This window comes from Oncorhynchus gorbuscha, linkage group LG23 (assembly GCF_021184085.1).
Source record: "Oncorhynchus gorbuscha isolate QuinsamMale2020 ecotype Even-year linkage group LG23, OgorEven_v1.0, whole genome shotgun sequence".
NCBI classification, from domain to species: domain Eukaryota; kingdom Metazoa; phylum Chordata; class Actinopteri; order Salmoniformes; family Salmonidae; genus Oncorhynchus; species Oncorhynchus gorbuscha.
The window spans coordinates 35,750,507-35,771,410 of NC_060195.1; the positions used below are offsets into that span (position 1 = coordinate 35,750,507).

General features: G+C 44.1%; 1 protein-coding gene across 6 annotated transcripts; it reads left to right on the forward strand.

Moving 5' to 3' along the window:
* The first annotated feature begins 2,330 nt into the window (after positions 1 to 2,330).
* Positions 2,331 to 19,690, forward strand: LOC124010922 (fibrous sheath CABYR-binding protein-like). Of its 6 annotated transcripts, none has more exons than XM_046323737.1 (9): positions 2,331 to 2,850; positions 6,127 to 6,227; positions 6,846 to 6,951; positions 12,467 to 12,487; positions 14,876 to 15,036; positions 15,097 to 15,379; positions 18,044 to 18,954; positions 19,242 to 19,290; positions 19,527 to 19,690. In XM_046323737.1, exons 1-8 carry the CDS (start codon positions 2,775 to 2,777, stop codon positions 19,275 to 19,277), a joined length of 1,695 nt encoding a protein of 564 aa, XP_046179693.1. In that variant the 5' UTR covers positions 2,331 to 2,774; the 3' UTR covers positions 19,278 to 19,290; positions 19,527 to 19,690. The 6 variants fall into 6 exon arrangements, with proteins under 6 accessions (XP_046179693.1, XP_046179692.1, XP_046179689.1 ...); XM_046323736.1 differs by having other exon boundaries at positions 2,334 to 2,850; positions 14,876 to 15,379; positions 18,044 to 18,651; positions 18,700 to 18,954; XM_046323733.1 differs by having other exon boundaries at positions 2,334 to 2,850; positions 14,876 to 15,379.
* The last annotated feature ends 1,214 nt before the right edge of the window (positions 19,691 to 20,904 follow it).

A 20,904-nucleotide genomic window follows, 5' to 3' on the forward strand; every position in this document is an offset into this window, starting at 1 on the left:
AGACATCATACAAAAAGATTAGCACCTCTGGGTTATGTGATCGCAAAAAAACACACACACACACACACACACACACACACACACACACACACACACACACACACACACACACACACACACACACACACACACACACACACACACACACACACACACACACACACACACACACACACACACACACACACACACACACACACACACACACAAAGTATGAACCCTTTGGAATTACCTGGATTTCTACATAAATTGGTCAAATGGGATCTGATCTGCCTCTAAGTTGCAACAATAGACAGTGCTTAAACTAATTGATTTTTTTTTACCTAATGTTCTAATAATTTTTTAGGGCCCCTGTCAGTCACAGGCCCTTAGAATCGTCCTCGCTTCCCTCATACGGCGCCCCTGGCAATGTGTAATGCAATGCCCAAATACCAAATCAAATCAAATTTTATTTGTCACATACACAAGGTTAGCAGATGTTAATGCGAGTGTAGCGAAATGCAGCATTTGAATATTACAATTAAGTTTGTTAAAATACCTGAACATAGTGTCTGCTTAAATTGGTTTAAAGTGAGGTTCTAAGCTGACATGGAATTGTTTTAACCCTCCTGTTGTGTTGTTTCTTGTTAATTAATTATATGTTCCCGGTCCAAAATGACCGCCCCATTATAGCTGATTATAAATCCATAATAATACATATATTATCACCTAATGTTGTGTTAGATCTTTTTCTATCAACTTAAGTTATTGTGAAAATTACACGTTTTTAACTTCTATTTGCTATTTATGGCCTGTGGGCTTCATTGATCGTAGCTCATACAACTCGTTTTAAGCAAAAAAGCATCATGTATGAATTAGTTTGACTATAACACATACTCAGATTAAACATATTGTGCTATTTGTCATAGACTACTCCACTGTCCGTTTCCTGGCCTCTCTCCTCCTCACCGGTGTCATGATCAAAGATATGATCAAGAGCCTAACAAACAGTATATCGTTTGGTCATTGTGCTGCCACATAATGAATTATTAGCAAGGCCTCAAAAAAAGCTTTATATACCAGATCAGTGAGAAAAGTTCTTTATATTATTGAAACAATGTTGCAATTGTTTGTGAGAATGCCAACAGGTGTGGTTCCCGTGGGAGAAAGATTATATTGGGGGAAAGGTTCCCATGGGGGTTGACATGGAAGCCAAGAAGGGGTGTGAGGTGTGTGTGTGTCCTCAAACACACATGCATGTGGGGGTCTGGGAGAGGAAGTGTGTCAATCTGATGAATGGGCATGTGCCTGAACTCAATTTTATACACTAATTGTAGTCTCACCCATTAATTTCTAATGACCGGTCATTTTTGACCATGAACACCACAGGAACACAAAAGTTAAACAAAACACCCAAAATGTAATGAAAATCATCAACATGTAATGGAACCCTATGACAATCAGATTAAATTGACTACATTTTTCAGAGAGAAAACTTGTAAATCAGTCCAATTTGACCGGAACACAACAGGAAGGTTAAGATGTTCATACTATGGACCATTGAGATATTTGATTTTGAATTTTAGGACCGCTTTAAGTATAAACATTTAATTTGGCCTTTACTAGAATAGCCCAGATGAAAGCATTGAATAACACATTCATAAATGGCAACAACAAAAAATAGAGTAAAAAATATATCATAGGTTTTTAAGTTATTGTCCTATAACTATAAGATATAAGACAGTTAAGGAAAACTTCCTTCATACTTCGATTAAAAAAAAAAAAGTCAGATGAGTCCTGACACTACTTGTGAGAGTCTACCCTTTCCATAGAGTGGTCATAAGAGTTTGTTGGTCAAACCGTTCGAAAGCTACAGACTTTTTGTGAGAAAACCCATTTTCGGGATGACTCATGGTTTGACAAACACCGCTCAAGTTCTGTCGCCTTTCACCGCCGATATGGAAGTACGACATCGAAAGATTAAGACGTATCCAATGCAAAAAAAAACATATTTTTTTTTATTTTGGAAAAGTTTTATTATCGCATTTCCTTTAAACCAGCTAAAACATATGTTGTACCTAATTTTTTACACATAAAAACGGCATAAAAGCATAAAAACAGCATTTGAATATTACAATTAAGTTTGTTAAAAATTACGTTGTTAAAACCAATAAAAACAACCATAAATAAAAGTATTTTTTATGTAAAACATCCAATTCTGTAAAATCAATTTAAAATGTGTATAAATTATTTAACAAAAGTAAAACATTTTTAAGAGATGAAAAACATGTTAAAAAGGTACTTTGTTAAAAGGCTGTCTTCGGTCCTTTGTACAGGAATTGGGCGAGACCTTATCAGACTCGCCTCCTCATGCTCCTCTGAATCCATTTCCGTCCTGTCAGATACGGTATCTCTACTTGAAATTGACGGATTTTGATCGGGAGTTTTAAAATTACGTTACTTAGGTTGATGTAAAGGTGTGTCAATCGACTAAGGGGTTTGGGTGCGTACACTGAACTCGTAAAATGGATGCACTCATAACAAGCGTACAGGAAAGACATTCCAAAAATGAAAGACACACCGATAAAACAAAATATATGTTTATGTTCCACGTGCTTGACATTTGACCGTTTCCCTTGTGCGTGAGAAAAGGGGGAGGGTGAAGAACCGTTTGAGAAGACAGACATCCAGCGCTTCGCTCCTCTCACACACGACCAGCTTACGCCATTCATTCTGCCCTCCCTTGCTCCGGCACACGCTGCATTCCTACGGTAGTTTTTGGATAGCGAGCGGCGATGTTTCTCTGCAGAGCGGCTTGGCAAAGATATGGGCCTTTGGCAAGGAAGGTAGCCCAACAGTTATCTAGAGATGGTGAGTATTTACATGATGGGTTCAAAATATGGAGAGATCGAATTAAATTACATTTGTACATGATACAAGATGGCAAATGTGTATGCATGTTGGTTTTTCATTCTTCTGTAGGGTAGGATAGTCTTCGGGCAGAGGAATATGCGTGCATTTCAGAAGAGAACATTTTGTTCTCGTGTTTTGGCTTTTGAAACTGTCGCATCCCACATATGAAAGATGGCACCGGTGTTACAGGACAAGGGAAGTGAAGGTCAATTGGAATGTTGACCAATGATGCTCTGAATCTTTTCATTGTATTTATGATTACCATTTTATTGGAGCATTGCTACATTTTAAAGGGAAAGTCCTGTTTTCCCCATGTTCAAGTAATCTCATGCTCAAAGTATCCTAACCATTTTGTTCCGAAATTAATTCGGTGTTACTATACAGACTCAGCGATGGCCTACTGTGCCAATAAATCGTTGAAATCCTCTCCAATCATTAGATTATGGCAGCTTGTCACTTCGTATTAAGGGCGATTGCACGGCCTAGGTGTTCACATGATCCATTTTAACCATAGTTACGAAACACGCAATTTGAAAGGGAATGTATCAATTAAATGAAGCTCGTTACATAACGTTTGTGTGTTTTAAACACTAATAATATATGTCAAAGATGGCATAGAAATAGGGTTCATGCTTTTGCTCACGTGGTGTGATCATGGTCTCAATGTATAAGACTGGACAGAGGCACGCGTTTCTCGCCATACAGCTGCTCCCACGGGAGCGCGCACCAATGAACTTGCGTTCTATGAACAAAAAATGGTTGACCTAATCAGTGTTTCAAAGCCGGAGTCAGCATTCCATTTTAAATATTTACCATGGGCATAGTTCAGTAAACCATATGCTGTACTCACACATATATTTAGGCTGACATAACGTCAGCTTCTGAGAAGGTCCATTTTCATATTTGGACCTTTATTAAATTGTCAAAAGCTTTACCTTACACTATGTGCCTTCACATTTTAGTAGAATGTCCACACCTTTTGCTTACTTGGCATTGCTCGTAATTTGCTGTAGCTCCTACAGAACGTGGTTTTGCTGCTCTTAGACAAGTGCCCAAGGGCTAGGCAACGATAGCAACATGACGTGCCGTGAGTTTTTGGCACAGCGTTCTCTTCATTGACACACACACTCAAAGTCGAGCTTGTCCGGTGTCCTGCTGTCAAGACACCATTGGTGACCTCTTATGAGATTACGCAACAACACCGGCCCCTGCTTTGCGTCTGTGCAGTATACAACCACAGATGGAACAATGAGCCAGATGTTTAATCGGATGTGTAACTATGAAGCATCCGGTTGCCATTTCTATTTACCACCACATTTAGTGATGAGATGAAGCCCAGTGGCCGGGAGTGGGAGAAGATGGAGCGAGATGTATTTTGGCCGACATTCTGTTAATTTTCTTACCGATTAAACATTTGATCTCAATAGTTGTCTGTTCCCAAAACTAGAATCTGTTACAAACAAGGTGGATTAAGTTATGTAGACTTTACCCTTTGTCAAAGTTTTTTTTTTTATAAAGTGCGATGTTTAGGATTGCAAGGGTAAATTTAGTTATTACACACACTTCAGTTCCCTAACAGAAATATACAGACACATACTAGAACATGCCAATAGGATCTTGATAGCTCATGCTTGGCTCTGCCCCACCCCCTTGCTTGTTCTGCCCACTATTATCCATTTGCTCCCTTTGGAAACAACAGGCTGTGGTCTATTTTGGGTTAGTTATAAAAAAACAAATATTTGATACATTTCTACATCTACATGCAAGAAGGGGCCTCTTCTCATGGCAGTGGGTCCCTCCCTGCCCACTCTCCTCCCTTGACCAGTACTTAGGCACACAGAGTATCATAGTTTAATCTTATGACCCACAACCCCTCATACTCTCTCAATCCCACACCACCTTAACCCTGCAACTCCTGTGAGGGTTTAACAGATTAGTTGGTATAAATAACAGGGTACAGTGACAATCCCTATGTTGATGTTTTGAATGGAGAAACTCACGTACTATGTAGTTAGAACCCATTTATAATCAGCCACACTGTTATTTCCTAATTATCAGGATCAAAAGGAAATTGACACAAACAGGGACTAGTTATGTCTAAAATAAAATTCTATTGCCTTTTCTTCCGTTAAATTGTCAACTTTATTTGGGCCTAAAATTACTGGTCCCCCACTTTGCACACTGATTGTTAAAGGCATGCAGGCTCTCCTGTTAGTTTAGACTGTGCTTGTTTACTGTACAAGTAAAACTGGACACTTGTGATTCGTGGTTTTCTCCACTGTAGCTACTTGACAGATTTATTTGTACTGTGGCAAAGCCGGAAGTCCGTTTCTGTGACAGTCTGTCTGTACGGTAGATTTCTGTCTTTGTGAATTTTCGTGTGTTTTGAATCCTGTCTGTGTTCTAAACTTGCATGCTTGTTGTGTGGTAAGTGTGTGCGTATGATTGTGTCCGTCTTTGTGTGTTGTGCGTGTCTAGTTTTTTGTGTGCCTGTCTGCAGTGAGGGCATGGCACAAACCTACAACAGCATTAGCAGGAATCTGTGACTATGGCCGAAGTCTTGAAGTTGTAAACAAAGTGCCTGGCTGCAGTGTTCTCCTGCTGATGTAATGGCACTCAGGCAAAACACAATGAAAGTGAAAGAACTACGTCAAATGACACAACACCACCTTGTGCGGAGTATCATCAAAAAGAATATGCGTCTGGAGAGAGTGTTTAATTATTATTATTTTTTAACTTGAATATTAGTGGTGGGTCATTTCACCTGCTTTTGAATGTTGCTATTGCGCTGACCTGCTAGGTAAATTGCTTAAGGTAGAATTAAATTCAATTTGCATTTGACTTTCTTTTCTTTTACAATAGACTATTTAAAAAAGCTGCCCATTGTTACTCTGGTTGAAGGTCTACCAGAGGATCACTGAAGTCTATTTCAGTTGGAGGCAAATTAGCTCTGACAGGCACATTCCTGGACACCTAAACTCATTCCACCCAATCCAATAAACAGCCAGGGATTGTGCTTCAACAAAGCCTCTGTCCTCACGCTTCTGTCTCGCTCTTTCTGTGGATTGTTTTGATGCATTAGGTCTACGTCAATCTAATAGGGAGCCAGGGTTATAGGGCGGGATCAAGATCGAATGTTGAATATCCTGTTTACATCTACCATGTTTCCTTCTCACTGATGACCACTCTGAAGGCCGGGTGAGTTGAGCTATGACTTTTTTAAATTTTTTTTAGTGTTGCCACGACGACAAATGTCATCAGTCCCCGGTGGTACTGGTGATAACATCGTCTACGCCCTGCTGTGTGGCGGGGCCTTCGCTGGAGCCATCGCATACGTGAGTCTACGCCTGGCCATTTTAATTTGATCTGTCTGAGTTCAGATGACGTAGTTTAGAGATAAACTATAATACCAGACTGGCTGATTTCATAAACCTTTACAACTCTAGAATGTGCTCTGTTTTATTATGTGACATGGCTAAAGTTCTTATTATTATTTTCGGTCTTTAAAAAAAAATGTATTGTTTTTCTCCCCAATTTCATGGTATCCAATTGGTAGTAACTGTCTTGTCTCATCGCTGCAACTCCTGTACGAACTCAGGAGAGGCGAAGGTCGAGACACAACCAAGCCGCAGTCACTTAACCCGGAAGCCAGCCGCACCAATGTGTCGGAGGAAACACTGTGCACCTGGTGACTGTCAGTGTGCGCTGCGCCCAGCCCGCCACAGGAATCGCTAGTGCACGATGGGACAAGGACACCCCTGATGGCAAAACCCTCCCCGAACCCGGGCGATGCTGCGCCAATTGTGCGCCGCCCCATGGGTCTCCCGGTCGCAGCCGGGCTGGGTCAACATGGCTAAAGTTGCCCTCCAAAATAATTTTAGAGATTTCTCTGGTAGAGTTGAAGATATTACTATTTTGAGCGTTTAAAATGTTCTTTGTGTTTCTTCCAACAGACATACAGCACTGTGACCACAGACCACGCCAGATTCAATGACCGTGTAGCGGATATCAACGCTCGTCCCAAGACTGTGTGGTCGCCCAAACCATGGCCTCCCAAGAGTCAGTCTCAGCTCACCCACCATCTTATTGCATAACCTCACCCACCATCTTACCGCACAACCTCACCCACCGTCTTACCGCACAACCTCACCCACCGTCTTACCGCACAACCTCACCCACCGTCTTACCGCACAACCTCACCCACCGTCTTACCGCACAACCTCACCCACCGTCTTACCGCACAACCTCACCCACCGTCTTACTGCACAACCTCACCCACCGTCTTACCGCACAACCTCACCCACCGTCTTACCGCACAACCTCACCCACCGTCTTACCGCACAACCTCACCCACCGTCTTACCGCACAACCTCACCCACCGTCTCACCCACCGTCTTACCGCACAACCTCACCCACCATCTTACCGCACAACCTCACCCACCATTTTACCTCACAACTTCACCTACCATCTTAACGCACAACCTCACCCACATTCTTACCTCCCAATCTCAACTAACCCATCATGTCATGACAGGTTGTTGAATAAGACACGGTTTGGGTTTGGTCCTGACACTTAAGGACTGTGACACACTCACTGTAAATACAGTTGGAGTCGGAAGTTTACATACACCTTAGCCAAATACATTTAAACTCAGTTTTCACAATTCCTGACATTTAATCCAAGTAAAAATTCCCGGTCTTAGGTCAGTTAGGGTCACTACTTTATTTTAAGAATGTTAAATGTCAGAGTAATAGTAGAGAATGATTTCTTTCAGCTTTTATTTCTTTCATCACATTCTCAATGGGTCAGAAGTTTGCATACACTCATTTAGTATTTATTAGCATTGCCTTTAAATTGTTTAACTTGGACCAAACGTTTCGGTGAGCCTTCCACAAGCTTCCCACAATAAGTTGGGTGAATCTTGGCCCATTCCTCCTGACAGAGCTGGTGTAACTGAGTCAGGTTTTTAGGCCTCCTTGCTTGCACACGCTTTTTCACTTTTGCCCACAAATTTTCTATAGGATGAGGTCAGGGCTTTGTGATGGCCACTCCAATACCTTGACTTTGTTGTCCTTAAGTCATTTTCCTCAACTTTGGAAGTATGCTTGGGGTCATTGTCCATTTGGAAGACCCATTTGTGACCAAGCTTTAACTTCCTGACTGGTGTCTTGAGATGTTGCTTCAATATATCCACATAATTTTCATTCCACATGATGCCATCAATTTTGTGAAGTGCACCAGTCCCTTCTGCAGCAAAGCACCCCCACAACATGATGCTGCCACCCCGTGCTTCATGGATGGGATGGTGTTCTTCGGCTTGCAAGCCTCCCCCCTTTTTCCTCCAAACATAACAATGGTCATTATGGGCAAACAGTTCTATTTTTGTTTCATCAGAGTAGAGGACATTCCTCCAAAAAGTATGATCTTTGTCCCCATGTGCAATTGCAAACCGTAGTCTGGCTTTTTTATGGTGGTTTTGGAGCAGTGGTTTCTTCCTTGCTGAGAGGCCTTTCAGGTTATGTCGATATAGGACTCATTTTACTTTGTATATAGATACTTTTGTACCTGTTTCCTCTAGCATCTTCACAAGGTCCTTTGCTGTTGTTCTGGTCCTTTGCTGTTGTTCTTTTCGCACCAAAGTACATTCATCTCTAGAAGACAGAACGCATCTCCTTCCTGAGCGGTATGACGGCTGCATTGTGTTTATACTTGCGTACTATTGTTTGTACAGATGGAAATTGCTCCCAAGGATGAACCAGACTTGTGGAGGTCTACAATCTGTTTTCTGAGGTTTTGGCTGATTTCCTTTGATTTTCCCATGATGTCAACCAAAGAGTCACTGAGTTTGAAGGCAGGCCTTGAAATACATCCTCAAGTACACCTCCAATTGACTCAAATAATGTAAATTAGCCTATCAGAAGCTTCTACAGCCATGACATCATTTTCTGGAATTTTCCAAGCTGTTTAAAGGCATAGTCAATTTAGTGTATGTATACTTCTGACCCACTGGAATTGTGATGGAGTAAATTATAAGTGAAATAATCTGTCTGTAAACAATTGTCGGAAAAATGACTTGTGTCATGCACAAAGCAGATGTCCTAACCGACTTGCCGAAACTACAGTTTGTAAACAAGATATTTGTGGAGTGGTCGAAAAACAAGTTTTAATGACTCCAACCTAAGTGTATGTAAACTTCTGACTTCAACTGTAACTATTCATTGTCCACTGTTGCAATGCGTTTTCAATTGGCGCATAAAAAATAGAAACCTGCTACACTCCCACCAGCTGCCAACCCACCCCATAACCCCCCTCTCAGTACAGTGGCCTAAGCCCTCCATTCGTGAGTCATGGTTGGCACAGTAGCTCTGTCCTGTCTGTGTGTGAAAGAGGGATGTGATCCACGCTAGAGATTGTGGGACAGGAGGCCTGGATAATCCTTGACTTATTTCACCATGTCCGAGGAATGTCACTGAAGGACCACACACACACGCTCATGCGCCTAAAGCCGTAGCATGGCTATTCAGTGTGTTTGTGTGTCCTATTTTCTCCTCTGGGAGAGCCTTCCTTCTGCAGTGGAAATCCTGCTGAGTTCATTAGAATAGACCCACACACACACACACACTGAGGGTGTCTCCTGTCATGATGTATTATTAGCTCTGACACAGACAGGCCAGCCCGCGGGTCAGGACAAGCCCAACAGTGTGTGTGTGGAAATAACAAGTGGTCAGTAGTTTTGGCCAGACCACCATGGACTTCTAGCCAAGCAGGCCAGCCCCCCCCCTCACATTCTCTGGCCGAACCAAGTCATTGCTATTCAGCGTCCCGGCAGCTGTCGGAGACCTGCGTATCCCACTATCACTCCTTTTCGTCTCTGCCAAAATCACTTCCTGCTAACAAAAACACTCTCCCGTCCAAGACTATTCTATTTATGCTTGCAGCTATTATGTCATCCAACAGCGGCTAGGGAGTTGGTTATTTATTGACACTCCGGGAGGACCATATCGTTCTACTGGTGCTGTATAAACACGAGATTAGATATACAACTAGCTTTTCATTGTCCACTTGTAATGGATGTTTATTTTGGCAGACTTCACCGCGACGCCAAACTCCAACTACCCAGATATCATCACACAAGCGCATGGCTATCTCACCCATAAACGCTCATGCACGCTCATACACGTGTGGAAAGATAAACAAGGCAACAATAAATATGTCGTCCCCCACGAATTATGCAGCGCCCCCCCCCCCCCCCCCCCCCATGGGGCCAACTGAGATTGCGTGTGACTAACACATTCCGGTTAACTGCTATAGCTCCCGACTTGGGCAAATCAGTGTAATTTTGTAAATGACGGATCTCTATGGCAAGACTCATCATTCCCCCATGTTTTGTCCAAATCGGCCCAGTGCTGTCTGAGATATCACGTGTGACTGACGAACGAATGGACGTATGGAGACAGATCCACAGTCCCCTCCCTGATATCATCGTGGGGGACAATAAAACGCCATGCCAATATCATAACTGAGTACAGATCAGTCAGATGTATACTACGGCAACCTCATTCATATAAACTCAGCAAAAAAAGAAACTTCTCTCACTGTCAACTGTGTTTATTTTCAGCAAACTTAACATGTGTCAATATTTGTATGAACATAACAAGATTCCACAACTGAGACATAAACTGAACAAGTTCCACAGACATAACATAAATGGAATAATGTGACCCTGAAAAAAGGGGGGGGGGGATCAAAAGTAACAGTCAGTATCTGGTGTGGCCACCAGCTGCATTAAGTACTGCAGTGCATCTCCTCATGGACTGCACCAGATTTGCCAGGTCTTGCTGTGAGATTTTACCCCAGTCTTCCACCAAGGCACCTGCAAGTTCCCGGACATTTCTGGGGGGATTGGCCCTAGTCCTCACCCTCCGATCCAACAGGTCCCAGACCTGCTCAATGGGATTGAGATCCGGGCTCCTTGCTGGACATGGCAGAACACTGACATTCCTGTCTTGCAGGAAATCACGCACAGAACGAGTATGGCTGGTGGCATTGTCATGCTGGAGGGTCATGTCAGGATGAGCCTGCAGGAAGGGTACCACATGAGGGAGGAGGATGTCTTCCCTATAACGCACAGCGTTGAGATTGCTGCAATGACAACAAGCTCAGTCCTATGATGCTGTGACACACCGCCCCAGACCCTCCACCTCCAAATCGATCCCACTCCAGAGTACAGGCCTCGGTGTAACGCTCATTCTTTTGATGATAAACGCGAATCCGACCATCACCCCTGGTGAGAGACAACCTTAAGAGCACGTTTTGTCAGTCCTTTCTGGTCCAGGGACGGTAGGTTTGTGCCCATGGGTGACGTTGTTGCCGGTGAAGTCTGGTGAGGACCTGCCTTACAATAGGCCTACAAGCCATTAGTCCAGCCTCTCTCAGCACATTGTGGACAGTCTGAGCACTGATGGTGGGATTGTGCGTTCCTGGTGTAACTCAGGCAGTTGTTGTTGCCATCCTGTACCTGTCCTGCAGGTGTGATGTTCGGATGTACAGATCCTGTGCAGGTGTCGTTACACGTGGTCTGCCACTGCGAGGACGATCAGCTGTCCGTCCTGTCTACCTGTAGCGATGTCTTAGGTGTCTCACAGTACGGACATAGCAATTTATTGCCCTGGCCACATCTGCAGTCCTCATGCCTCCTTGCAGAATGTCTACGGCACGTTCAAGCAGATAAGCAGGGATCCTGGGCATCTTTCTTTTGGTGTTTTTCAGAGTCAGTAGAAAGGCCTCTTTAGTATCGTAAGTTGTCATAACTGTGACCTTAATTGCCTACCGTCTGTAAGTTGTTCGTGTCTTAACGACCGTTCCACAGGTGCATGTTCATTAATTGTTTATGGTTCATTGAACAAGCATGGGAAATAGTATTTAAACCCTTTACAATGAAGATCTCTGATGTTATTTGGATTTTTATTAATTATCTTTGAAAGACAGGGTCCTGAAAAAGGGACATTTCTTTTTTTTGCTGATTTTACATGCAGCAGGATCATTGTGTAGATCTCTCATCCATGTACTCCATAGCCTATATTACACTGAACAAAAATATAAACGCAACATGCATCAATTTCAACGATTTCACTGAGTTCTAAGGAAATCAGTCAGTTGAAAAACATTTATTAGGCCCTAATCTATGGCTTTCACATGGCTGGGCAGGGGTGCAGCCATGGGTGGGCCTGGGAGGGCGTAGGCCCACCCACTGGGGAGCAAGGCCTTTTATTGACCCCAGCACAAGGTGCACCTGTGTAATGATCATGGTGTTTAATCACCTTCTTGATATGCTAGACCTGTCAAGTGGATGGATTATCTTGGCAAAAGAGCAATGCTCACTAACATGGATATAAACAAATTTGAGAGAAATAAGCTTTGTATGCCAATGGAACATTTCTGGATTATTTTATTTCAGCTCATGAACCATGGGACCAAAACTTTACATGTTGCGTTTTATATTTTTGTTCAGTATATAATCCATATAAAACTCTGTAAATCTGTGACACTGTGCTTCTCTGTGTCTGTTTTCAGGTAGGGATGAGGAAGAGGAGGGTGAGTGCCTATGTGTGGCTCTACTGGCTAATGTCTTTCATTTTTATAATAACTCACAGCCTGTTAAATGACTCTCTTTCTGAATGATCAATGAAACTTTGTCTTAGACTAAGGGTACCTTGGCATGGATTTGATTATTCTTTCACTGATTGCCTTGAAATGTATGTTTCCCTATTGGTGCACTCACACCTAGATTTTTCTCTAGATACATCCACAAAACTGCATTTCACATAATTCTGAGGACCAATGGTGTGGAAAAGGAGTGGATTCATGGGCTCTGAAATGAGTGGACTCTTCATGTATCTTATTTCAATGATTGAGCCAAATGCTGTGAAATGCCATGATTATAATCTACAGTATAGTTAGTAGTGATGTCTCCAATCATTGTAGGGTTTCTAAATCCTTATTGGTTAGTCACTGCAGAGCACCAATCTCACAGCTTCTTACACCCACTCTGAGATCTCCCTGTTCTGGTTAATAACTGCCTGAGCAATTTGTCTCATCTGCAAAAAAAATCAGCCAATTTATCAGCAATGAGTGCTTCCAACCTTCTGGCCTTAAATGATTTCTATTTACATATAGTAGAACTGGCATAACGGTCTGAGACAGATGACCATTTATTTGAATTGACACCTGAATAAGGTGTCGGGTCAAGAACAGGTTCTGCGCTCTGATTTTCTGGACTTAGTTTTGGAAGTTTCACAACCCAATGCCTTAGCTTTCTGTCATTGGCAGAAAAAAATATTGTTAGGGGACCCAAAGCATGTAGTTTATGGAAAACGTTCTGTTGACGGTAATATTTGGGAGGACCTGTTCCCTGTACACAATGTTTGTTCTCTGTACACAATGTCTTGGTTTCTCTAGATGGTAAACTCTAGATGGCCTACTCCTGTTGATGACTGATATAGACATTTTTATCGGAGTGATTCTGAAACTAGAAAACTCAGCCTGTCCTTTCTGGCCCCACCACACCCAGCTTCTCCCGTCTGACCCTAACCTGATCCTATTGGCTGAAATACCTGTTAATCAGAACAGGGGGCTCCCCTCCTTGACACTACTCCTTTCCTACTGTACGATCCACCCCAAAACGTGCCCACCCTTCAAACCCTCTTCTCTCACTGTTAACCCCCCCAACCTCTCGTAAACCCGTACCTCTTTATTAAAGAGTCTTTATTCCCTACCAAACTCGAAGTCCACACTGACGCCACTCGTCAAACTGAAACAGGTGATGTCATCTTAGTGCCCCTTTACACCTAGAATGCTAATTCACTGTTGGCATTATCAGTCATTTTGATGAGATAAGCCTGTAGGGATTTGATGATCATAGTCTTTGATGTTAAATTTGCGTACTTGATAATGGTGAAATTGTAATCTGATTTTAAGTCCTTTTTTGGGGTTAAAGGTTCTCTTCCTCCTTTTTGCGCTAACGCTCTCCTATTTTTACTCTTTTCAGTGTAAAACTAAATTGGCTATACGTCAGGGGACTTTATAGCCTGCTGGACTCTTTGGATGAATCTGAAAAGGGGGAAATCTCCTACTTTCCTCCTTCTCCTGTATGACCGAACAAGTCCTGCTTACGTCCCATACATTCAACTTCTGTCTGTTTCTGAACGTTTCTCCTCTGGACACTTCGTTCTGTGTATTGCCCCAATTTTGTATTTATTTGATGAACTGTTTTTGTGGCGTCTTCCAGGATGGAATCGTGTTGATGGATAAATGTGTAAACAGACCGACTGCCTCAATTTAAAATTAAATGCACACAAACCATCTGGCTTTTCTGTTAATGTTGGAATTTCCAGGTATTGGTTGCTTTGATGGGATGGTAAGATTCACCATCTTTATCCCCTCACTCCTTAGTCCACCCTCTGACCTCTAACCCCTGATCCTGTATTCCTGTATACCTCCCCTATGTCACTTTCATTTTGCTCCTCTCCTTTTTGTTTTTCTCTCTTTCTCCCCTCCTTTTCTCTCTTGTCTCGTTGGGCTTTGCATGTGGTTCTGCAGTGAATTCTCTTCTGTAGTGGAGTGAATTCTCTTCTGTGGAGTGTGGTATGAGCCGGAGGTGTGGTAAGATGAGTGGCATGGGCGTGTGTGATGCGTTGTGTGATTGTTTCAGTGTGTGGTTGTGTACACGGCAGCTAAATGATAAGTAATGAATGTAAATATGATTTAAGATAAACACATTAACGTAGTACTTTATCGGAATATTCTGTTATATTACAGGCTAGTGTTTTGTAGGCGTGAGTAGTGTAATTCACATGCCCTGCAAATACTCTTACTTATTTCGTGTTGTAAAGCTTACTCAGGCAGTGTTTCAAAGGCCCATGCCATCTTTACTGATTCAAATATTTTTCTGTCTCGCTCTCTCTCTCTTTAAAAAAATTTCAGGTGAGGAAGCAGCAGCCTGGGGAGGAGAGGAGGAGGCGGCTGAGGAGGAGGCAGCAGCAGAAGAGGCTGGAGAGGAGGCTGCAGTTGAGGAGGCTGTAGCGGCGGAAAACGGAGCAGAACCCGCAGAAGAGGCCTCAGTCGAGACAGAAGCAGCGGCCGAGGCAGTCTCTGAAGAACCGGCTGTGGAGGCAGCGGCAGTAGAGGCAGAAGCAGTGGCCGAGGCAGTCTCTGAAGAACCGGCTGTGGAGGCAGCGGCAGTAGAGGCAGAAGCAGCGGCCGAGGCAGTCTCTGAAGAACCGGCTGTGGAGGCAGCGGCAGTAGAGGCAGAGGTGGCACCAGCGGAAGCGGAGACTGTGGTGGAGGAGATTACAGAGGCTGTTGCTGAGGTCGCAGAAGAGGTCATCGAGGTGGCAAATGAAGTGGAGGCAGCAGCAGAGGAAGTGGCCGTGGAAGAGGCTGCTGAGGAGGCAGTTGCCGTGGAAGAGCCGGAGGAGGAGATCAACGGTACGGGCCCAGAGGAGGAGGCAGTCCCAGAGGCTGCTTTTGCTGCTGAGTAACACACACACACCACAGGGAGGCACACGCTGTCCTTCACCACCAGCCCGAACACGCACTCCGATAGGCCAACGACAACAGGGAGATTATGTGTACACTGTTCCTACACCATAGAGTACCACTACAGCGTCTAACACTGATCTCACCTGGTTCTAAAACCACTGTAGAGCTAGACTCCTCTGCCGTGAAGGTTATTCTCTAGAAGAGAACACTTTATTTACTAGTTTATTAGAGTTTACTTGGAGGGCAGAGAGTAAATAATGGCATGGCTGGTTTTGTAAGTGAAAGTGTTTAAAGCTAGAAGACAGAAGCTTCAAGGTTTTTGTGTGGGGTTTGATTTTCTGTATTTCAAAATCTCCTGACTATGTACAGTATATTTGTTGTGAGTCCAGCAGATATGAAAAAATGCTGACACAGCTTTTACAAGTGAATTTAGTCAGAACAGCAGATCACCGCTGTGAGACCTTTTTAGAAAGTGGCAGTGATGTCATCCATCTCAACCTCACATCACAGTAAGGATGGAAATACACAATAGTGCAAATCACTGTGCCCCCTCCCCCCAATAGTGAAATGTGACGAAAAACCTGCTTATTTCCCCTTTCCCCCTCCAAACTACCTTTATTCACCCCTTCCCTCTCTCTCTTCTTCCTCTCAAACACTGTTTGCAAAGCTCAACTGATCTCACGTATCAATGCCCTTTAACCTCTCCCCTGCCTTCCCTCAGAGGCCCGATGCCGCATGCAAACACAAACAGGAAAACACCTCAAATGCGCCATTTGATTATCTTTTTATTTGTTTTGTAATGTGTAAGACCAGTCCGCGGCCAACCAACCACTAATACTCAGGCTTTTTGGGGGAGATATTACATGGATAACTGTACATTTTTAAGCCTCTTAACTTACGCTTCTCTGCCAGATATCACGGAGTTGGTACATGCCGATGTAACTTTAACTTTGTTGAACTAAACCCGCTGTAGCCGCGTGATGGCTTCTGCTCGCACAGACGACACTGAAACCTGCTCTGTAGCTGTAACAAAACAAACGGTTGCCGTGTGTTTTCATTCTTAACTGTAAAAGTGGAACTTGGGAGGGAATGACCTCGCAAGGTTAAAATGTGAGGAAATCAACCGTGTGTGGTCATTCAGATTTGCTCTTTTTTTAAAAACCAGCTATAACGTAGTGAGTCGTCGTGTAAGTGATTCAGGGAATTCATCGAGCCATACAATAAAATGACTAGAAAGATCCCCTCCCGTGTTGAGTTTGTCTGGGTTTGGTTTGCTTGTGCTAATACGCTATGCTTGTAGGGTTTCCGGGTGTCCTACAAGGTCTTTCCAAAGCAGCAATGGTTTCCATCACGAGGACAAATGACAAGACGATACACTTCCGATCTAATATTATGCGGGTTGTACCATGAAGAACCTAGGGATAAATCCACCACACTGACACTAGGAGTTCATTCACCTCTGCACTGTTACCCCACGAGTCAACAAACGATTTACTTTAGCCCAGGACACATATCAGAAAAGCTCCCTAGTTCAAGACAAATGTTTGAAATCAAACCATTAGGATGGTGGAAAACATGCAAAAGTACTGTCTTTGCTGTATGTTCTGACGACTTATTTTGGAATGTCTTCTATTCACATTAGAAATGACTCGTTCACCCTTAAAAGGACATGTTGCGTTTCATACGTGCACCGTATGGGGAACGGTCATGTACAGTTAACTGCTATTCCACACACTGCTCCTTCATTACTTCTACTGCTTCCTGTGCCCTCTTCCAATCAATGCTTCTCCTGTCACCGCACTTTTTATTTCGTTGCCATCTACACCCATGCCACTGCTACCCTGTATGTTGAAGTTCTGCAACAGTAGGCTCCATCCTAACTCTCTCGAAAACCACCCATCGTTTTGCGGTTCCTCAATGCTCTGGCGGGTACATTCTTGCCATAGCCTGACAGTCTGCATTGGTCCAATGCATTTCTGCTTTGCATCATTCACCAACGTGTGCAACAAATAGAGGTTTTAATGACTGGTCCAGCGGAACTTTTAGATATGGGACTTTTGGGGAGCAAGTGACACATGCAATAGAGGTCAATGCATGGTTAAAGTACACTTTGATCTGTACAATGTTGATGCAAACGCAACCAAAAAATGCTCGGGTGACCTAAAAGTAGTCTCAACACATTCGGATTGCCTTTCTATCTGAAGAAGCACAAGCTAACACCTATGTCTGTACAAATAGTCATTTTTTCCAACTAATGTCACGTTTTTGCATGGCAAGCTGGTCTTCTCCCTGTGACCTCTGTCTGGCTAATGGCTACGTGTTGGTCTGGGTATTCTCCCTAACCCACACAGTGGGCTGAGACCGTAAGGGTTTTGGTCAAACTGTACTTTTTAAACAAGAATGCGTCTTTCACCATCTCGTGGGAATTGTGCACAGACTTCTACAATGTTCACGTTGGCATGTCTAACTCACTCTGTTTTCCTGGATCTCCTTTCTTCTATCACACTGGGTGCATATGTGCTATGTTGATTGAGTTGGAGATCAATTGTGAGTCAGTCTTTTTGTAACATGAGTGTGAGTGATGTTTGGGCGCTGGGTTCTGTCTTGCAGTGGAACCAGTCATTCTGGCAGCAGCCTCTGCTTTGGAGGTGACGACAGTCACTGAAGTGGTCAAAGAAGTGGTTGTGCCTATTGTAGAAGAAGTGGAGGAGGCCGCCCCAGTGGAGGAGGCCGCCCCAGTGGAGGAGGCCGCCCCAGTGGAGGAGGCCGCCCCAGTGGAGGAGGCCGCCCCAGTGGAGGAGGCCGCCCCAGTGGAGGAGGCCGCCCCAGTGGAGGAGGCCGCCCCAGTGGAGGAGGCCGCCCCAGTGGAGGAGGCCGCCCCAGTGGAGGAGGCCGCCCCAGTGGAGGAGTCCCCAGCTGCCCCACTTGAGGCTGCACCCGCAGAAGAGGCCCCGGCTGCAGTGGAGGAGTCCCCGGCTGCAGTGGAGGAGGCCACAGCTGCCCCACTTGAGGCTGCACCTGCAGAAGAGGCCCCGGCTGCAGTGGAGGAGGCCCCGGCTGCAGTGGAGGAGGCCCCGGCTGCAGTGGAGGAGGCCCCGGCTGCAGTGGAGGAGGCCCCGGCTGCAGTGGAGGAGGCTGCAGTGGAGGAGGCCCCAGCTGCCCCACTTGAGGCCACACCTGTAGAAGAGGCCCCAACCATAGAAGAGACCCCACCTGAGGTCACACCTGTAGAAGAGGCCCCAACCATAGAAGAGACCCCACCTGAGGTGGAGGAGGCTGCAGTGGAGGAGGTCCCAGCTGCCCCACCTGTAGAAGAGGCTGCGATGAAAGAGGCCCCAGCTGCAGTGGAGGCTGCCCCAGTTGTGGTGGTGGCACCTGTGGAGGCGCCTAAGAAGGAATACATTGTAGTGGTGCTGGAGGGAGCAGCCAAGACTGATAAGAGGCCCAAAGTCCTGGGCGTCGGCCCCATGACCGGCAGGATCATCCCATCTCCAGACGATGATGAGGCCCCTGCTGCTGAGGTAAAAGGTAATTTGACAACTAACAGCATACAACTGATCAATAGAATGTTTGATTAGTTGGAATAGTAGATGAAAAATAGGACTGTCTATAAATGCACAGATTGTTGTATATTTTGTTCAAATAGATCATTTTCAATGACAAAATCACGAATGATGATGATGCAACAGCCGTGGCGGTAGTACTGAGAGTTGTATCTCACATTTAGAAATCTAGGTTAATAGGATACTGTCACTTCAGTGCTAGTCATAGTATTGTGATCTAACGTGATCTCACCGTCTGTCTTCAGGGCAAGCGACGGCTGCTTAGGATGCAGATGCAGTAGAACCACCTGACAGGTACAGAGCTTTACTACAGTCGCCTCCTGAAGTCACTTCTCTAAGATATTAGGAAGCAACATTTTCCTTTGTGGGTGTAGTGTGACGGAGTCTAACCTGAACCTGTAAGGGTTTTTCACTGGTGAATAGATGCCTACTTACTTGTGTAACTTTTGTCTGTCTGGTCTGTCATGCACCAGTCTTGATACACTGTGTATTTATGTCAAATGTTTTCTTCTTCTTTTTATTCGTCACAGTAAGCACTTGAAGCCCCTGGATGATATACAGTTTCTCTACCCTGAGGGAGAAGAGGGGATGTGCCTTCCCCCAACCCCCCCCCTTTCATTGACCCCTCCACACACTTTGACCTTTGACCCTTGATATTGGATATTGATCTGTAGTATAAAACTTGTCTTCCTGTCTTGGTCTCGGGAATTATCTGTGTATATATTCAGAAAATGCCTGCTTTATGGAAAAATACATGATCTGGTATATTTTTCTAGATGTACAACACCCCTCAAATTCCCCTCCCCCCCAAAAAAGTCCCCCTCCGTCACACCGGGCAAGCTAAATCATAATAATCTGGGAATATTTGGCCATGGAAACATTCCTGGTTGACATCAGGAGAATGTAACTGTTTGCCAAAGTTACACAAGTTTGCCAAAATACCTTAGACTAACTATTGGACTGAAATAGTTATATATTAACTTACTTTTGTAGCTCTCCATTAGAAGCTGGCAGGAACTGGGCCCAGCAGAATTTGACCCAATGTGATTGGTTGACGATATGACACATTGGCTCGCTAGCCTATACCCTACGTTTTGTCGGGTTGGAATGCAATCAATGTCAATTCTGATCAAATGAATGGGAACTCTAAATTGAAATACGCAGTGGTGGAAAAAGTACTACATTTTCATACTTGAGTAAAAGTAAAGATGCCTTAATAGAAAATGACTCAAGTTAAAGTGAAAGTCACCCAGTAAAATACTACTTGAGTAAAAAAAATGTATTAAAGGTTTTAAATATATTTAAGTATCAAATATAATTGCTAAAACGTATCAAAAGTAAAAGTATAAATCATTTCATATTCTTTATTAAGCAAATCAGACAACACCATTTTCGTGATATCCAATTGGTAGTTACAGTCTTTCCCATCGCTGCAACTCCCGTACGGACTTGGGAGAGGCAAAGGTCGAGAGCCATGCGTCCTCTGAAATAAGACCCTGCCAAGCCGCACTGCTTCTTGATACACTGCTCGCTTAACCCGAAAGTCAGCCACACCAATGTGTCGGAGGAAACAACTGGTGGCGGAAGTCAGCTTGCAGGCACCCGGCCCGCCACAAGGACTTGCTAGAGCACGATGGGACGAGGACATCCCAGCCGGGCCAAACACTCCACATTTTAAATAAAATATAATCAATATTATGGATAGCCAAGAGCACACTCTAACACCAACATAATTTACAAACAACACATTTGTGTTTAGTGAGTCCACCAGATCTGAGGCAGTAGGGATGACCAGGGATGTTCTTTTGATAAGTGCTTGAATTGGACCATTTTCCTGCCCTAAGCATTCAAAATGAAACGCGTACTTTTGGGTGTCAGGGGAAATGTATGGTGTATAAAGTACAAAAA

Excerpts from the sequence above, each read along its gene's own strand:
- LOC124010922 (XM_046323733.1), top strand. The coding sequence starts at position 2,775 with ATGTTTCTCTGCAGAGCGGCTTGGCAAAGATATGGGCCTTTGGCAAGG. Across the intron at positions 6,952-12,466 it reads CAAACCATGGCCTCCCAAGA|GTAGGGATGAGGAAGAGGAG; the intron begins GTCAGTCTCAGC and ends GTCTGTTTTCAG. Across the intron at positions 15,380-18,043 it reads GCCGGAGGAGGAGATCAACG|TGGAACCAGTCATTCTGGCA; the intron begins GTACGGGCCCAG and ends TCTGTCTTGCAG.